Here is a 16,043-nt window from a genome sequence, read left to right on the forward strand (position 1 = left end):
GTCGAGAAAATTTCCAATCCAAAAATAGCCTAGACCGGCACCGGGGATCGAACCCAGCCACCCTCAGCACGGTTTTGCTTTTTAGCCGCGCGTCTTAACGCACGGTTAAGGTGCCCGCCAGAGTAAACGCGACGTGCGATGCGACGCGACGCGACAGTGCAATTTGACAGCCTGTTGATAATGATTGTTATTCTTTTACGTGAGTCGCGTCGCGTCGCATCGCTCGTCGCGTTTACTCTGGCTTCACCCTAAGGAGGGCTGTACTATTGTGTGGTGGCATACGAAGTCCAACGACGGATGCGGCGGTAAGTGCATTTTCAGGTGAGTCGCATGTGATCACGTGGCTTATCCATTGCGCAACGTTTACTCCCTCGTAGATTTACTCTATCGTCCCCGTTGTCGTTCTTGGTCACAATTTCTCGATAACCAGTAGTATATGATAGAGGTAGTACAACTCCTCAAAGTTTTCTTTTAACTTGATTATCAATTTCGATAGGTTCAACCAGGGCAAACTTACATATACATATAAAATAAAGCCGAACTTTTGATAGAAGAATCGGAGACCCGTAATATGTGTGTATGTATGTAATACTATGTATGTTTATGTGTATGTGTGTATGTGTGAATCTGAACAAAAATTTGTAGACACACTTTTTGACACTTAGCATTAGCTGAATTACTCACAACATAATTTATATGCGCAAAACACCCTAGAAAACACTCACTAATATTTCAAAGTTTTTCTAGCACGAGATAGGCACCAACTCCGCTAGGTGTATTAATCTGTTTCCTTTTATAAAGCGTTGGTTTTGCTTTCTGCAGTTTATTTTCTTTTTATAAGTCACATTGCAAGTCAATCGTTTTCTGATTTTTTTTAACATCCGAGAATCATTCAATCCACTTGACTTGACTGTGCTTGACTGATAAATAATGTATGGTGGCTCGACTGTTTGCAAAATCACACACACAATAAACGCTTATCATTATGTGAGAAATTGCAAAGGGCGCATGTATGTGTGGATATGATTCGAATGATTATACATTTTGCATTCTAAACAACATGTGGATAGCTCAAGGAGGTTCTCGATACCGGGAAACTGATAAGCAGTGAGTAATGAAACAAGTGGAGAAATCACACCCGATTTTGACACTGCATGTTAAAACTTTGTGGCTCTAAGCAAATGGATTTTATTCTCCATTTTTAGCAACAAAAAAAACAACTTACACTGGGGTCGCTTTTTTCGCGACGTCGATTCTCTCGTAAACTCGCTTTTATGTGGCTTTTGGGATTCATGCGATTTTTTACGCGGATTATGTGATTTACGCGGAATTTTTATCACACGGTGTTTGGGATTTATGCGGGTTTTTGGGATTCATGGGTTATTTCCCTCATAATATCCCTAATGTAAAAACCGACTGCAGTGTATTTGACTAGTATCCGTATTTGAATTTAACATCAAATATTTGAGTACTCAGGGAGACGCTGCAAAAAAGATATTTGCATGGATGATGCGCATCGCGTTCAACGGTAAATCATCGAGTGGCTGCCGTTGGCGTCAGTAACAACGTAGTGAAATTAGATTCTGATGCTGCTTGTGATTGGACTGGCGCATTATTGAAAACAAATCGGTTCTTCAATAGCAGAAATTTTCCGTCAGTAGCAGGCACTCGCCAGAGGGAGCTGATGTAAAAGTATTCGCATGAATGGCGTTTGTAGCGTTTCAGCCGCAAAACAAGTGGCTGAATTTGACATCAGTACTCAATAGCACTCAAGTGAATTGTTCTCAGCAGATTCTGACTTTGATTTTGTTTCTTTTGCTGGTTGAGAATGCGCATGATTGGAAACAAATCCTTCATATTTTAAATCTTTTAAAAGAGTATTTCTCGCTGAGACCGGGCCACTATTTGCACGAGGTTCTTAAAAATGCTTAAATTTATATTCAATCGCAAGCTTTCGGCGAGTATATAAATAATCATTTTTATGGACCTCTCGATTTTTGTCAATTCTTGACACACCGAAAAATTTACATTACTCCAACATTTCTCAACCGATCATAGAGATCAGCATATCGTTGGAAAGAGGAAGAGTGTATCTTCAATTTGCATTAATAAAAAAAAAGGCAGCCATATTGAATTCAGCCGCCATTTTGGATTTCTTTTTGAAAACCCTTTTTCCGTCTGATTGGCAACCACTGATTTTGAATATTAATACATCGATAGAAATTTATTTATTTTTATTACCAGACTAAGGCCGGAGTGGCCTGTGCAATACATAAAAGACTTCTCCATCCAGCTCGGTCCATGACTGCACTTCGCCAACCACGCAGTCTGCGGGGGGTCCACAAATCGTCCCCCACCTGATCGATCCACCTTGCCCGCTGTGCACCTCGCCTTCTTGTTCCCGTCGGATCGTTGTCAAGAACCATTTTCACCGGATTACTGTCCGACATTCTAGCTACGTGCCCGGCCCACCGCAGTCTTCCGATTATCGCGGTGTGAACGGTCCTCCCAACAGCTGATGCAACTCGAGGCTCATTCGCCTCCTCCACGTACCGTCCGCCATCTGCACCCCACCATAGATGGTAAGCAGCACTTTCCTTTCGAAAACTCCCAGTGTGCGTTGGTCATCCACGAGCATCGTCCAGGTCTCGTGTCCGTAGAGAATTACCGGTCTAATAAGCATTTTGCAGATAGTCAGTTTGGGACGGCGGCGAACTCTATTCGATCGGAGCATTTTGCGGAGTCCAAAGTACGTACGATTTCCTGCCATGATGCGTCTCCGAATTTCTTTGCTGGTATCGTTATCGGTGGTCACCAGTGAGTCCAAGTATACGAACTCTTCAACCACCTCGATTTCGTAACCACCGATAGAAACTTGTGGTGGGTGGCTTACATTGACCTATCTTGACCCTCTTCCTACCGAGAATGCCCCCAAAACTCAAACTACGCACATCACCCGATCTATCGTCGCCTTGATCAACCTTACCCGGAAATCCGTTTTCGTGCATAAGCTTCTATAGTTGATCCCGATCGATTGTATCATATGCGGCTTTGAAGTCGATAAATAGATGATGTGTGGGCACGTTGTATTCGATGCATTATTGCAACACCTGACGTACGGCGAACACCTGGTCTGTGGTAGGCGTTCACCCATAAATCCCGCCTGGTACTGCCCCACGAACTCTCTTGCAATTGGTCTTAGCCGGCGGCATAAAATTTGGAAGAGTACCTTGTAGGCGGCGTTCAGCAATGTGATTGCGCGGTAGTTGCTACAATCCAGCTTATCGCCCTATTTGTAGATGGGACACACGACACCTTCCATCCACTCCTGCGGCAGAACCTCATCCTCCCAAACCTTGGTAAACACCCAGTGCAGCGCTCTAGCCAGTGCCCCACCACCGTGTTTAAACAGCTCTCCTGGTAGTTGGTCAACTCCAGGGGCTTTGTTGTTTTTCAGCCGGCCGATCTCCTCCTGGATTTCCTGGAGATTTGGAGCCGGAAGTCGCATGTCCTGTGCGCGTGCTCCTAGGTTAATTACCATACCGCCACCGTTGTCTGCCAGATCGCCATTCAGGTGCTCTTCGTAGTGCTGCCGACACCTTGGATCATTTCACGCTCGTTTGTAAGAAGGTTCCCATTTATGTGCTTACACATATAGGGCTGTGGCACGTGGCCCTTACGTGAACGGTTCAACTTCTCATGGAAGTTTCGTGCATTATTAGCGCGGTATAGTTCCTCCGCCTCTTCATGGTCTCGATCTTCCTGCTGGCGCTTTTCCTCCGGAAAATCGAGTTTTGTCTGTTCCGCGCCCGTTTATACCGTGTCTCGTTCGCCCTCGTGCGGTGTTGCAGCAATCTCGCCCATGCTGCATTCTTCCCCTCAACTAACTGCTCACATTCGCCGTCATACCAGTCGTTTCTCTGATCCGGGGACATCGTGCCTTGTGCAGCGGTTGCGGTGCTTCCAATGGCGGAACGAATATCTATCCTGCCATCTTCAAGAGACACTGCGCCTAGCTGCTCTACCGTTGGAAGTGCCACTTCCAGCTGCTGCGTGTTGTCTTGGGCTAGTCTATCGTCTTGTAACCGCCCAATGTTTAGCAGCGGCGGACGACTCCGACGCGTGTTGTACACCGTCGAGAGTTTTGAGCGCAGACATACTGCAACGAGGTAGTGGTCGGATTCAATATTCGCACTGCGGTAAGTGCGTACGTTTGTGATGTCGGAGAAGAATTTACCGTCGATTAGAACGTGGTCGATTTGGTTTTCCGTTACTTGATTAGGTGATTTCCATGTGGCCTTGTGGATATTCTTGTGGGGGAAAAAAAGTGCTTCAGACTACCATTCCGCGGGAGGCTGCAAAGTTTATGCATCGTTCGCCGTTTTCGTTCGATACGGTATGCAGACTATCCGGTCCGATGACCGGTCTATACATTTCCTCCCTTCCTACCTGAGCGTTCATGTCACCGATGACGATTTTTACGTCCAGCAGTGAGCATCCATCGTATGTCTGCTCGAGCTGTTTATAGAACGCTTCTTTCTCGTCGTCGGGTCTCCCTTCGTGTGGGCTGTGCACGTTGATGATGCTATAATTGAAGAATCGGCTTTTTATCCTCAGCTTGCACATCCTTGCGTTGATTGGCTGCCACCCAATCACGCGTTGGCGCATCTTACCCAGCACTATGAAGCCGGTTCCCAGCTCGTTGGTGGTGCCACAGCTTTGGTAGAAGGTAGCCGTTCGATGCCCGCTTTTCCACACTTTCTGTCCTGTCCAGCAGATTTCCTGCAGCGCTACGACGCCGAAGTTGCGGGGATGTAATTCATCGTAGATTATCCTGTCGCAACCTGCGAAGCCTAGCGACTTGCAGTTCCATGTTCCAAGCTTCCAATCGTGATCCTTTATTCGTCGCCTAGGTCTTTGCCGATTATATCGAGTCGCATTATCTCTTATATTGTTCGTAATTATTGGTTTCCCAGGCGGCTTATTGGGCCTGCGCAAACCTCCTGTCTCGTCGGAGGGCCGTCGTGTCAGGGCTGTTTAGCGTCCCACCTAACACCAGGACTTGGGCTTGTGCGCTTTGAGCGGCACACGGTCGCTTTGGCGGAGCCTAGTAGCGAATACATGCAGCTTTTTATATAGGATAGAAAGCTTAGCTTATATTGTGCATTGTGTCCGAAAATCTCAAGTGTATGTTTTTTCCATGAAAAGTTATGACAGTTTTGGTGAGGCAAGAATTGACAAAAATCGAGGTTTCGAGGTTAAACGTGATTTCGTGTATAATTATCAAGAGGCCTATTTTTCTGAAGTATTTAACTTGGATCCTCAATATACTCGCCAAAAGCTTTCGAATGAACATAAATTTAGGAATTTTTAAGAACCTCGTGCAAATAGTGACCCGGTCTCAGCGAGAATTACTCAAGAGAAAGTTAAAGTAAGAAGAAAGAGAATTCGTCTAGTTGGAAATCGCAACAAAAGCATCGATAACGGTCACAGCAGGCTAGGATCAGCGTCAGTAAATATATTCAAAATTTCAAAATAGAATAATTTACACTTTACATAGGTATAGCGTCACGGTTAATCATAAGGTAGCTTTCTGGAAAACCCCAGATTAATCCACCTAGCGTTGGTTGTGCCTTTCTCGTATTTAGTTATTGACACCAACCTTATCTGGGGTTTATATGGTCCGATGTACCATTTTCTTCATAACTTTTAAACGTAATGATCGATCGTTTTCAAGGTTCAAATTCAAGGCTTTGTCCCTGTCGAATAAAACTTGTTGCGAGAAAATCGGTTAAAGATTACTATATGAAAAGTTGTCTAATGTTTTTTTTTAGCTTTTGTGCACACACACATACATACACACGGACAGACAGACATGTGCTCAGTTCGACGAGCTGAGTCGATTGATATATAACACTATTGGTCTCAGAGGTTTGTATAAAAAGTTCGTTTTCGGAGTGAAATGATAGCCTTTCGGTACAACTTCGTTAGGTTGTACGAGAAAGGCAAAAAATTGGTTGCCAAATTCCAGCTAACGATTTTCAAGCAGCACATTACAATTGCCTAGCTTAAGGCTTTTACAAACGATGTATAGTGAATAATGCACCAACCTCCCGTATGCTGAAGCATCCATCGCCACAGCTAAGACTAGGAAAATTAGCCGAACATAAAGCCCATTTCACTCAAAATTTTTGATGGCTTAAATAAAAAAATTATTGTTGTGTTTAACTAGTTTAACTACTTGGCATAATAACCAAAGTAAGCAACCCGTCTGGTGGCAAAATTTTTATTACAGATCCAATATATGAAAATTTTCAACGATAAATGTGCTCAACCACGGCCAAGGTTTGAGCCATATACTCTAAAAACATTGTTCATGTTTGTCGTATCCTAACGGAATCATAAAATCTATACTTTTACATCTAATTCTAACATTAAAATGTACGTCCAAGTTTGGGAGATGATATTAGCATTTCCATATCATTGTAAAATTCGTTTAACTTCACGCAGTGCAACACTCATTTCATTAGTTGAAGTGTTTCATATTGTTGTTCCCCTGAGAAAGACGCTAACTACATACCAACACGTAAACGTGGAGCGAACTAAAAATGTTTTTCAATCAAACAAAGTTGAGTAGTTATCTATTAAAAAATATCATGGTGCGAGAAAAGCATATCACTTTAATCTATGCCAAACGAAAAGAAATATTGAGAATATGAATTTTCCCAGCATTTGAATCCGAACGGTACGCGTCGCATTCTTCCCTGCTTGTTCGCTGTTTTTTTTCTCTCATATTTCGGCGAAAACAAACAGACGTATGTATAGCAAAATTTTATTTTTGAATTGTATCTCACGAAACGCTGCTTACGTTCTTGTTAGTCGTGTGTTTCATCGTGCGGGATCATAACGTGATTAGTGGACATCTAACGAAACTATCAAACCCTACCAATTGCAATGTATATAGACCGCGCACCTTATAAGCCATGGGAAAGGATTCCTTTTGAGCAAGACCCACCCTCAAGTGGACCAGGTAAGTTAATATTAGGAATTGTCACCATAAAACGGTAACATATTGAAGTTATCATAGCTGAAAAAAAAAACTGTGACTTGATCACTACTGGGTAAAGCCAGACAAAAATAGATTTGGTTGATGATGCTCTGTTAATATCATTTGTTCGTCATTTTTTATCTATGGCCCATAATTGCAATGTGAATAATATCGATGTGATCAAATCAGTAATAGAGCTAAGACATTATCGAGTACGAGGCAGCACTATACGGATGCTCGATTTTTGACCTTGCGAGTGCTCGTTCTGTCTGGCAAGTCAGTACGATCACGTCATGGTCATGGATACGAGGGAAGCGCACTTGAAACTTTGCCTACAAGCACAGTGGTTTGGGATGGTTTTTAAATTTACTCGTTTGCGAAGCAAGCCAACGCCGTTTAGTTTTTTTGCTTTTCCTTGTACACTTAGTGACAGCAAGCATTGCATGTGAACAGCTGCTACTATTTTTCTTTTGGCGAATTTATCAAATTCGTTTCCGCGATGGAGGTTTTTTTTTTGTTTTTTTTTTTTGTGAATAAAAAGATTTAGCGATTTGCACACATACTTGTTTCAATCCGTAATATGCAGTGCAGGCCTTGCTAAGAAAACCTCAATTCAAATATTGTGGAATTTACGGTGGACTCAAGAAGGGAATCGGAAAGCACCAACTAGTGATAGCGAAAACCATGTAACCCATGCTAAAAAGCCATATTATGGTCAGTATGGGTGCCCATGATCGCATATTTGTAACATTTGCATTTTGAATTAAATCTGTGAATCGTCCAAAAGAATTAGTAATTCACTGCAAACCCCAAGGAAGCAATTTAGGCAATACTATCTTGCATACATTTGGTAAGCCAACAGTATTTGAATTTGTTGGGGTAATTTACAAACAATTCACCGAACCTCTCTATTGTTTCAATACAGATCAATAGTTTTTGGCAAAACTCCACAATGTAAGCAGTACTCCATAATTGTTCTTCAAAGTGCGTGGAAAACCTGAAAACCTGAAAAAAAAATTTCGTGTTTTTTGCCAAAATACGTATTTTTGGAAGAGGATTCAGAATATATAAAAACCTCATTTTGGCCAAAAATGTTACAGCATCAGTTTTTAGTATGGTGCATAAAGCTGAAGATTTGTAGCATTAGAAGTAATACAAAATCCATTCTGGTCACGACCGTTCTCGTACATTAAATGTATGTAAAGTTCATATGATGATTGCATTCCGGATTTCTGTAGTGCAGTTTATTGTCACTGATGTTAATACTGATCACTTGATCATTGAAAAATCAGAATATTTACACTAATGATTGGCAGAAAAAAAGTGTCCAAAAGTCATTTTTGGATTTTAGGACATATAGATTTCAGTTGTTCATGGCATAATTTGACTAAAACATGACCGTTGTAAATCTTTAATTTTGTTATGCCATAGTTTCGACCATATTCATTCAACATTGTGAGAAGTTTTCTGGGTTGTTGCTATCCTGTTATTTGCATTAATTTCCCATACTTTTCGAAATTTGTGTGTAGGAACGTCTGTTGTTTTATTATTCCGGGGAAAAATACTTAGGGAGTTTAAAATTATTAATTTGAACAATCCATGATCAGATATTCAATCAAGTTTATCAAATTCACCATTTTTCTAGCACACACTTGGGTACGGTGGTCTGCTGATTCTGCCGTACATCCACCAAACGCAGTGAGAGCAGGCACAGACCATGACGGGTCTCCCATATACGTCGGCCGAGCCAGCCACTACGGAGACATGCTTCCAGCTAAAGTGATCCCCATTCGAAGAGTGGCGTATGTAACATACCAAGGACTGGAACTATCGAAGCCGCATTTTGAGGTTGGTGCTAGTGAAAATTCCGAGAAATAATTCAATTCCATATCTTCTGTACTCGCAAACATTCTAGGTTCTGTGTGGACTAGGCTTTACCTGGGTTCCATGTGAGAACGGAGTTCTTCCGAAGGGCGCCGTGTTGAGCGGTAAAACCGCTCATGGCGATCAGCTGTTCATAGGACGAGCTCATCACAATGGAAGTGTAACACCTGGAAAAATCATTAGCAGCCACGGTTGTCTGTACATTGGATTCGATGGAGTTGAGCATGCCCACCCCAAGTTTGAGGTGTTGGTAGATACGAGAGAATGTATACAATCATCATCTTTTACAAATCTTGATTTTTTCAATGATTCTTGCGACATTATTTCAGCTAAGAAACAAAGCGTCGGAGGAAACTGGGTGTCCGCCCAAAGCAACGGACGCGTTCCCCCTGGAGCACTTCTGGCTGGAAATGACAGTGATGGAGCCGCTATCTACCTGGGTCGAGTTTATCGATTCGGACTACATCTACCAGCGAAAGTAATCCCAAGCAAACGAATGTGTCATACTGGTGACGAAGGATTGGAATTTGAGATGACCGAATATGAAGCACTGTGCAATGCGAATGTTTCCTGGGTTCCCTTCCATGGCGTGTATCCTTTGAATGCAATCGAATGTGGACGGGACCGGTACGGCGAGAAATTATACTTCGGACGAGGTCGCTACGAAGGGAGCCTGACTCCAGGAAAAATTCTAGAATGCAGCAAAATCTTAAAAATACCCTACGGGTTTAAGGAAATCGTGTTGCGAGAGTTTGACATTCTGGTCGACAATAGTCTACCAACTACCAAGTGCATACAAGCATGTAAGTCTTGAACTGTCTTTATTTACATGAAATAGTTCATGAAATATATTTTTCAGTAAACTGGCAATCAAGTACCAACAGTTCCCCCGTACCAAGAGGCGCAATTCTAGCGGGCTACGATAGTGACGGTTCGCCGATCTTCGTGGGGCGTGTTTCTTACCAAGGAAACCAACTACCGGCCAAGGTGATTCCACGCAAGAAGCTTTGTCATACTTGTCACCAAGGGAAAGAAATCGAAATGATATCCTATGAAGCTCTGTGTGATGCCCGGGTAGCCTGGGTTCCCTTCAGTGGCTCCATACCGTCAAAGGCCGTGGTATGTGGTCGCACAATGTGGGGAGAGACGGTTTATATTGGACGTGGGCACCATCGGGGAAGCCTAACTCCAGGAAAAGTTTTGGAACACGAGCGCGTGCTTAAGATACCGTTTGGATGGAACGAGATTACTATTGGAGACTACGAAATACTTGTTGAGATTTAAAGGCATTGCTGCAATCATAGGTTGTAACATGTATGTTGTTCATTGATTGTATTAATAAAGCTTTGATGTTTAGAAAGGTATAAAAAACGAACAGTAAGTATTGTTTGTGACATAACCGGACATGGACGTAGAACTTGAAAATGGCCATTGTTCTGAAGAGACATAATTGGTCCAAATGTATTACATAACCTAATTTGCTGAAATAAGAGTAGATCTGCATAATAAAAACATCATTATTACAATTTCAGGGACTAATTTAGAAAAGAAAAAAATGTAAACAAAAAGCATTTTTAAATAAAGTGTTTTTTTTGTCATTTGTAAAAATATGTAAAAAAAAATTCTTGTTAAAAATTTTCGATTACATTTATACTTCATTTCTTTTTTTAGTTTTAACAATATTTTTTGACAGATTAAGTGTTTAGCCTTTGGCTCTTCATCTTAGGTTATTAGTTTGTTTCAATTATTTATAAAATGTTTATATTCAATTCATCTAGTTTTTCAATTTTGCCTTCTGAGGACATCGATTAGTTTGAAAATTTTAAAACCTAACTACTATGTACACTAAATATTTACATTAAGAATTTGATAACTTAAATTGGAACTAGCACCCTAATAGCATCCTGGTCCAAATGCAAGTGACGGACCCTAAACTTTTGTTTACACTCACCAAAGCGTTCATGTAAGGTTTTTATCCCGGCCAGACTGTGGACCTCGAATGTTCTTCTCCTGGGAGAGGTGTTGAGGATCATCCTCAGCAATTTGTTTTGGACCCATTAAAGTTTGAGGTGGTGGGTTTTAGCGACCAGACCGGCATGCCATATTCGATCACAGAGAGGATTTTTTGCTTGTACACAGCAAGCTTATTTTTCAGGGACAATGATGACCGATGGTTGATCAAAGGGCACAGTAGTTTCAACAAAAAGTTATACTTCGTCACCGTCTTGTCAACATGAAAATAAGCTTGCTGTCAAGGTAAGTCGTAAGGTAAGCCAAAGTAGTCAGCCTCATTGGGTCTTCGCCGCGTTGATACAGATCTTCCAGCTGGTGAGGTACTCTGTCAGGACATCTAGGCCTCGTTGGAGTTTTGCCACAAGCGCTCTGATCACTGTACCGTTGTAGACGATGAAGGTGTCATCTGCGAACAGAGACTGAATGCCGCCTTCTGGAGGTTCTGGCATGTCGGAGGTGAACAGATTGAAAAGCAGGGGCCCGAGGATGCTGCCCTGGGGGTGCCTGCGACGATGTTGTGCGCATTGAAACTCGCTCCGCTGATTGAGACCCGGAATGTCCTTGCCGACAGGTAATTGTTGATGATTTTCACCAGGTAGCTGGTAAGATTGTAGAGTTGTAGTTTGTACACCAGGCCTTCATGCCATACATTGTCGAATGCCTTCTCAACTTCAAGTAAGGCCATGGCGGTTGTTTTTGAGACAATCTTGTTCCGTCTGAGGACGTTGGTAACTCGAGTCATTTGGTGTACGGTTGACCGACAGCGATGGAAACCAAACTGTTCATCGAGCAAAATGTTGAGATTTTTTGCGAACTCAAGTAATCGGTGATAAATTGTAAAAACGTAACTCAACCTTAGGCTGGTTTGCGAAGCCGACGACATAAATCTCCAAGCTCCAGACGGCTGATTAATTAGGATACGAATTTGGTGGATCTGCTGAACCCTCTGACTGATTAGAGCTCTGTGTAAAGGTGAGATTCGGAAATGCCAAACGCAATGAAATCAGATCTCTATACAAAAACGAATTCGGAACTCATAAGAAGAAGCAAAAATATGTTTAAACTTCTGTACCGATGCATGGTCAAAATCAGTATTATTCCACTTATTGTTGAGCCGAAACTGATTGAGGGGCGCGCCTTTGAGAGTTGGTATAAGTTATTTTTTGAAGGGTATAAATAGCGGTACCTTAATCTAAAAAGGCCTTACATCAAGCTTGAGAAATACATGAATAAAAAATGACTACTTCATTTCTTCTCAATAGAAATGGAGCAGAAAGACATGCACTAAGCAAATGACACGGGTATACTACAAAAGTTCAATGAAATGGACGCAGTGGTTCACCCCGAACAAAACAAAACCATTTGATGAACAGATTTTTGGAAAAGTTTGGCTAATCCTGACAGACGGTTGATGGGATGATAACTTTTGGGGGGAAAGGCTCCTTCCCAGGCTTCCGGATGGGGATGACTTTCGCTGACTTCCAGGACGATGGGAAGTAGCTGAGCCTGAGACACTGATTAAAGATCAGCGAGAGGTGCTCAAAGAACGGCGCACTCATGTGTTTGAGCTCGAGATTCAGGATGCTGTCGAAGTCTGAAGAAGCCTTCGATGATTTGATATAGGCTGTCAATTCGCTAGCTGAGATCTGCAACTCCTCCGAAAAGTCGTTGGGAATCAAATGGATGTTGTTAGCATGCTCGTTGAAGGCTGCTTCGTGTGGACTAACGATGTTCTGCCCATGATTGTGTGAACTGACGAAGTGACGACCTATTTCAGTGATCTTCTCTGCTGGAGTCATCAAGCGATCCTCAGAGCAATAATTGTCTAGTGGGATCAAAGGTGGAATGGACCGAGGCTTGGATTTTAGTATTTTGAACGGCTTAGTATAATCTGGGAGAGTGCTTATCTTATTCGAGAAACCATATTTTTTAGGTCCACCATTCTGGCCTTGATAATTTTTGTGATTCGCTCAGGCAGTCCGGTACGCTGAAACTGCTTGCGAGTGACATTCCGCAATCGAAACAAGTCTTTGGTGAGTATATCGATGTTTAGGGTGTTGCTTACCTGCTGAGTCGTCGGTACATGTTGCTCTCGGGCCACCGAGATCGCCTCCTCGATGGAACGCAACTGCCGATCGATTGCTTCAGGCGTTACCGGCCGCGCCTCGTTTTCGACGTTGTTGTCCACGCACCTGTGGAACCGGCCCCAGTTGACTCGGTGGTAGTTTCGCCGGAACTGCTGATGCCGATTGACCAAGGAGCGTATTTCCGCCACCACCGGATAGTGATCCGAACTGAGCTCCTGGTAGACGACCGGCTGCGAGACGTGGTCGTTCATGTTGGTGATGTACAAGTCGATTGTCGAATTGTCGCCGGATCGACTCAGCCGATTGGGGGCATCCGGGCTTAGGATCGTGTAGTAGCCTTCTTCCATGTCGTTGCTTCAGATGGTGCCGTTTTGGTTGCCGCGACTGTTGTCCCAGGCTTGGTGCTTGGCATTCAGGCCGCCGGCAATGACAAACTGACCTTGGCTCCGCATTAACTTGACGATGTGCCCTTCGGAGGGGGCAGCCGATGAACCATCGCCGGCTTTAGATTGAGTTGGGCAGTACGCCGTGATGATGGGATCGGCTACCTCCATCTTGTCGCACTACCAGTCGGATGGGGTTCGCCACACTTGTTGCAGCGCGGCTTTATGCGGCAGTTCCTGGTTCCGTGCCCGAAGTTGAAGCAGTTGGTGCACTGCGTAACGTCGCGGTGCATTGGGCGATATCGCTCCCAGTAAACGACGGTATATGGTTGATTATCTCAACCAGCTTCAGGTCCTTGAAGGTGGTGGAACCATGCTTCAGGTGGACCAGATAAAGCTGGTCGCGATACCTTCTCGTCTTGTCGTGACGAGCAATGTTGTGCACCGCGACTGGCTTGAGTCCGTTGCCTTCCAACTCCTGGATGAGCTCATTTTCCTCCATGTCTTGGGGCCCTCGCAGCAAAGCCTTGAGCGGATTCGTGCCGGGGAAGTCATGAGTGTAGAACTCATATCTGTGGACCTCGAGGAATTTCACGACTGACTTGTCCGTGTTGGTCCGTGTTGGTGGGCATCACCTCAACACCTACACTGCAGAACCGGCACTGGTCGAGTTTGTTGCAGCTGCTACAGCTGCTTCTTGCGCTTCTTCGGCGGATTCCCGGTGTCGTCAAGTAGCAACGACGAGTACACGTTGCTCTGCAATAGTTGGTTGGAGGGGTTATCCGCACCTCCAAGTACCGTGCGCTTCGGCACCTTTCCCGCGACCGAGTCGGCCACCGAGTCTTCCATGACGGGTCCGGGAGGAAATAACGCCAACGAATGAACGAGCAACCGATAGCACGACCAATCGTGCTGCTGTCTCGAAGTTTTTGATTATTTTCGTTCGACGTGGTTTTCTGTGTCGGTCGATGAAAAGAGCCAAAAAATGGTATACAACGCTAGCTCGCAAACATCAAAAAGGCGGAGATTGAGCTTCGACAAGAGTTGTTCTTTTACATTGACAAAATTAAGGCTCGCGCGAGTTCAGTTCCTGCCAAAAAAAATGACATGCGGTCGCTGCATGCTCTCTTACTATTGGCTTCTTCATCTTGATTATGCGGTGGACAGATTTCAAAAGCAAAGTTGACAGTTAAATTATTTTTTTCATTTGGCATATTTCTGGTCGTAATGCAAAGAACGGTTTCGGTTTGGATTCCAAGATGGAAGCAAAAACACGCCAAAAATTAAGCGGCTTCGAATCGGACACAAAACAAAATGGCGGTGGCTTTGCTGTGGTTTCCATATGACCTCGATTAGTACTGATAGTTCATCAAGTGAAAGCGAAAACAGAGGTAGGTAACTTTCGACAAAAAAAAAATCTTAGGCACTCTTTCGAAAAATTCTTCAAAATTTCCTCGGGATATTCTTCGAAAGTTATCTTCGGAAATTCTTCAAAATCCCTTAGGGAAATTCTTCCGAACATCCTCGGCAAATTATTTGGGATTTTCTCGGGATTTTTTCTATAGATTCACTCGGCAATTACAGGAAATTGATCCGATTTGCTCATATACCGTTGCGTGCGGATAGGGTTTCTATGTAGGTGAACGAAGTAGCACTACAAATTATTTAAACAAACTAGATATGCAGCCCCTTAAATATTGCCCAATAGTATATGTAATTCAAATAATATATTGAGAAATAAAACGACTGGAGTGTATCAAAATCCTGAATTGGAAATAACTTTTGAAAAAAAAAAATCAACAAATTAGTCCTATTTCACCGAAGTCTTGTTTACGAAAAAAGCAGGATTTATTGATAAAATTTTGATTAATCAAAATCAGAGAATAATAAAATAGTTTTAATTTGAACAACATTTTGAAATCAGGTATTGATTAGTGTCGCCGGCAATCGATTATTGAATGTGCTGTTTTCCACTGAAGTAGAATTATATACGGGCGATTCGTACCGTATGAATCGGAACCGCAAAAATCCAAAAATTCACGCCGGTCCAGGTCGCCACCGCCGCCGCCTACACTCTAACTTTCACCTACTCAGTAACTGAGTAAAATTGTATAGGCATCTCTTTGGGGCCGTCCAGAAACCACGTGGTCATATAGGGGGGGAGGGGGGGTTTGGAAAATGACCACGATAAGCCACATGGGGGGAGGGGGGGTGTTGCTCTCGAACCACGTGGTTTTTTTTACACGAAAAACTGTTGGTGAATAACAATAGCGGTGTAAAAAATAAAAATCATTAAAATTTAAAAAAAATTTCGCCGCGTATGGTTTTTGGCATCACGCCGCCGACACTTTTGCATCAACGGACTGCAGGTACAATTTTGAAAAATGATCATGTTTTTACAATAATCCAAGAAAAAATCTTAAGAAAAAACTTCAAAAGAATTTCTTGTGGATATTCAGGAAAAATCCAGTTAAGAAATTTCCTGTAAAAACTTTGACATTACTTCATACAATCCTGATAAAGTGCTGGCATTCAGAATGAACAATTCTCTCTGAAAAATTTTGCTTGGAAATTTGGCTACAAATTGTTAATGAAAAAAACAAAACATCTCCAGTGTAAGTTTTCGAA

General features: G+C 42.9%; 2 protein-coding genes across 2 annotated transcripts in view; one reads left to right on the forward strand and one right to left on the reverse strand.

The window, feature by feature from the left end:
* The window catches only part of LOC134211326 (uncharacterized), a 108,747-nt gene that overhangs the window by 12,365 nt on the left and 80,339 nt on the right, over positions 1 to 16,043 (reverse strand). The window lies entirely within an intron of this gene.
* Positions 6,857 to 10,336, forward strand: LOC134215569 (uncharacterized). Its single transcript, XM_062694725.1, has 5 exons — positions 6,857 to 7,030; positions 8,694 to 8,896; positions 8,964 to 9,198; positions 9,262 to 9,735; positions 9,792 to 10,336. Exons 1-5 carry the CDS (start codon positions 6,955 to 6,957, stop codon positions 10,214 to 10,216), a joined length of 1,413 nt encoding a protein of 470 aa, XP_062550709.1. The 5' UTR covers positions 6,857 to 6,954; the 3' UTR covers positions 10,217 to 10,336.

The sequence above is a fragment of the Armigeres subalbatus genome, chromosome 2 (genome assembly GCF_024139115.2).
Source record: "Armigeres subalbatus isolate Guangzhou_Male chromosome 2, GZ_Asu_2, whole genome shotgun sequence".
NCBI lineage: Eukaryota > Metazoa > Arthropoda > Insecta > Diptera > Culicidae > Armigeres > Armigeres subalbatus.

Bases quoted from the DNA above. Each gene is read 5' to 3' on its own strand.
- LOC134215569 (XM_062694725.1), top strand. From the start codon at position 6,955: ATGTATATAGACCGCGCACCTTATAAGCCATGGGAAAGGATTCCTTTT. The intron at 7,031-8,693 runs GTAAGTTAATAT...CCATTTTTCTAG, and splicing joins CCCACCCTCAAGTGGACCAG to CACACACTTGGGTACGGTGG. The intron at 8,897-8,963 runs GTTGGTGCTAGT...CAAACATTCTAG, and splicing joins TATCGAAGCCGCATTTTGAG to GTTCTGTGTGGACTAGGCTT.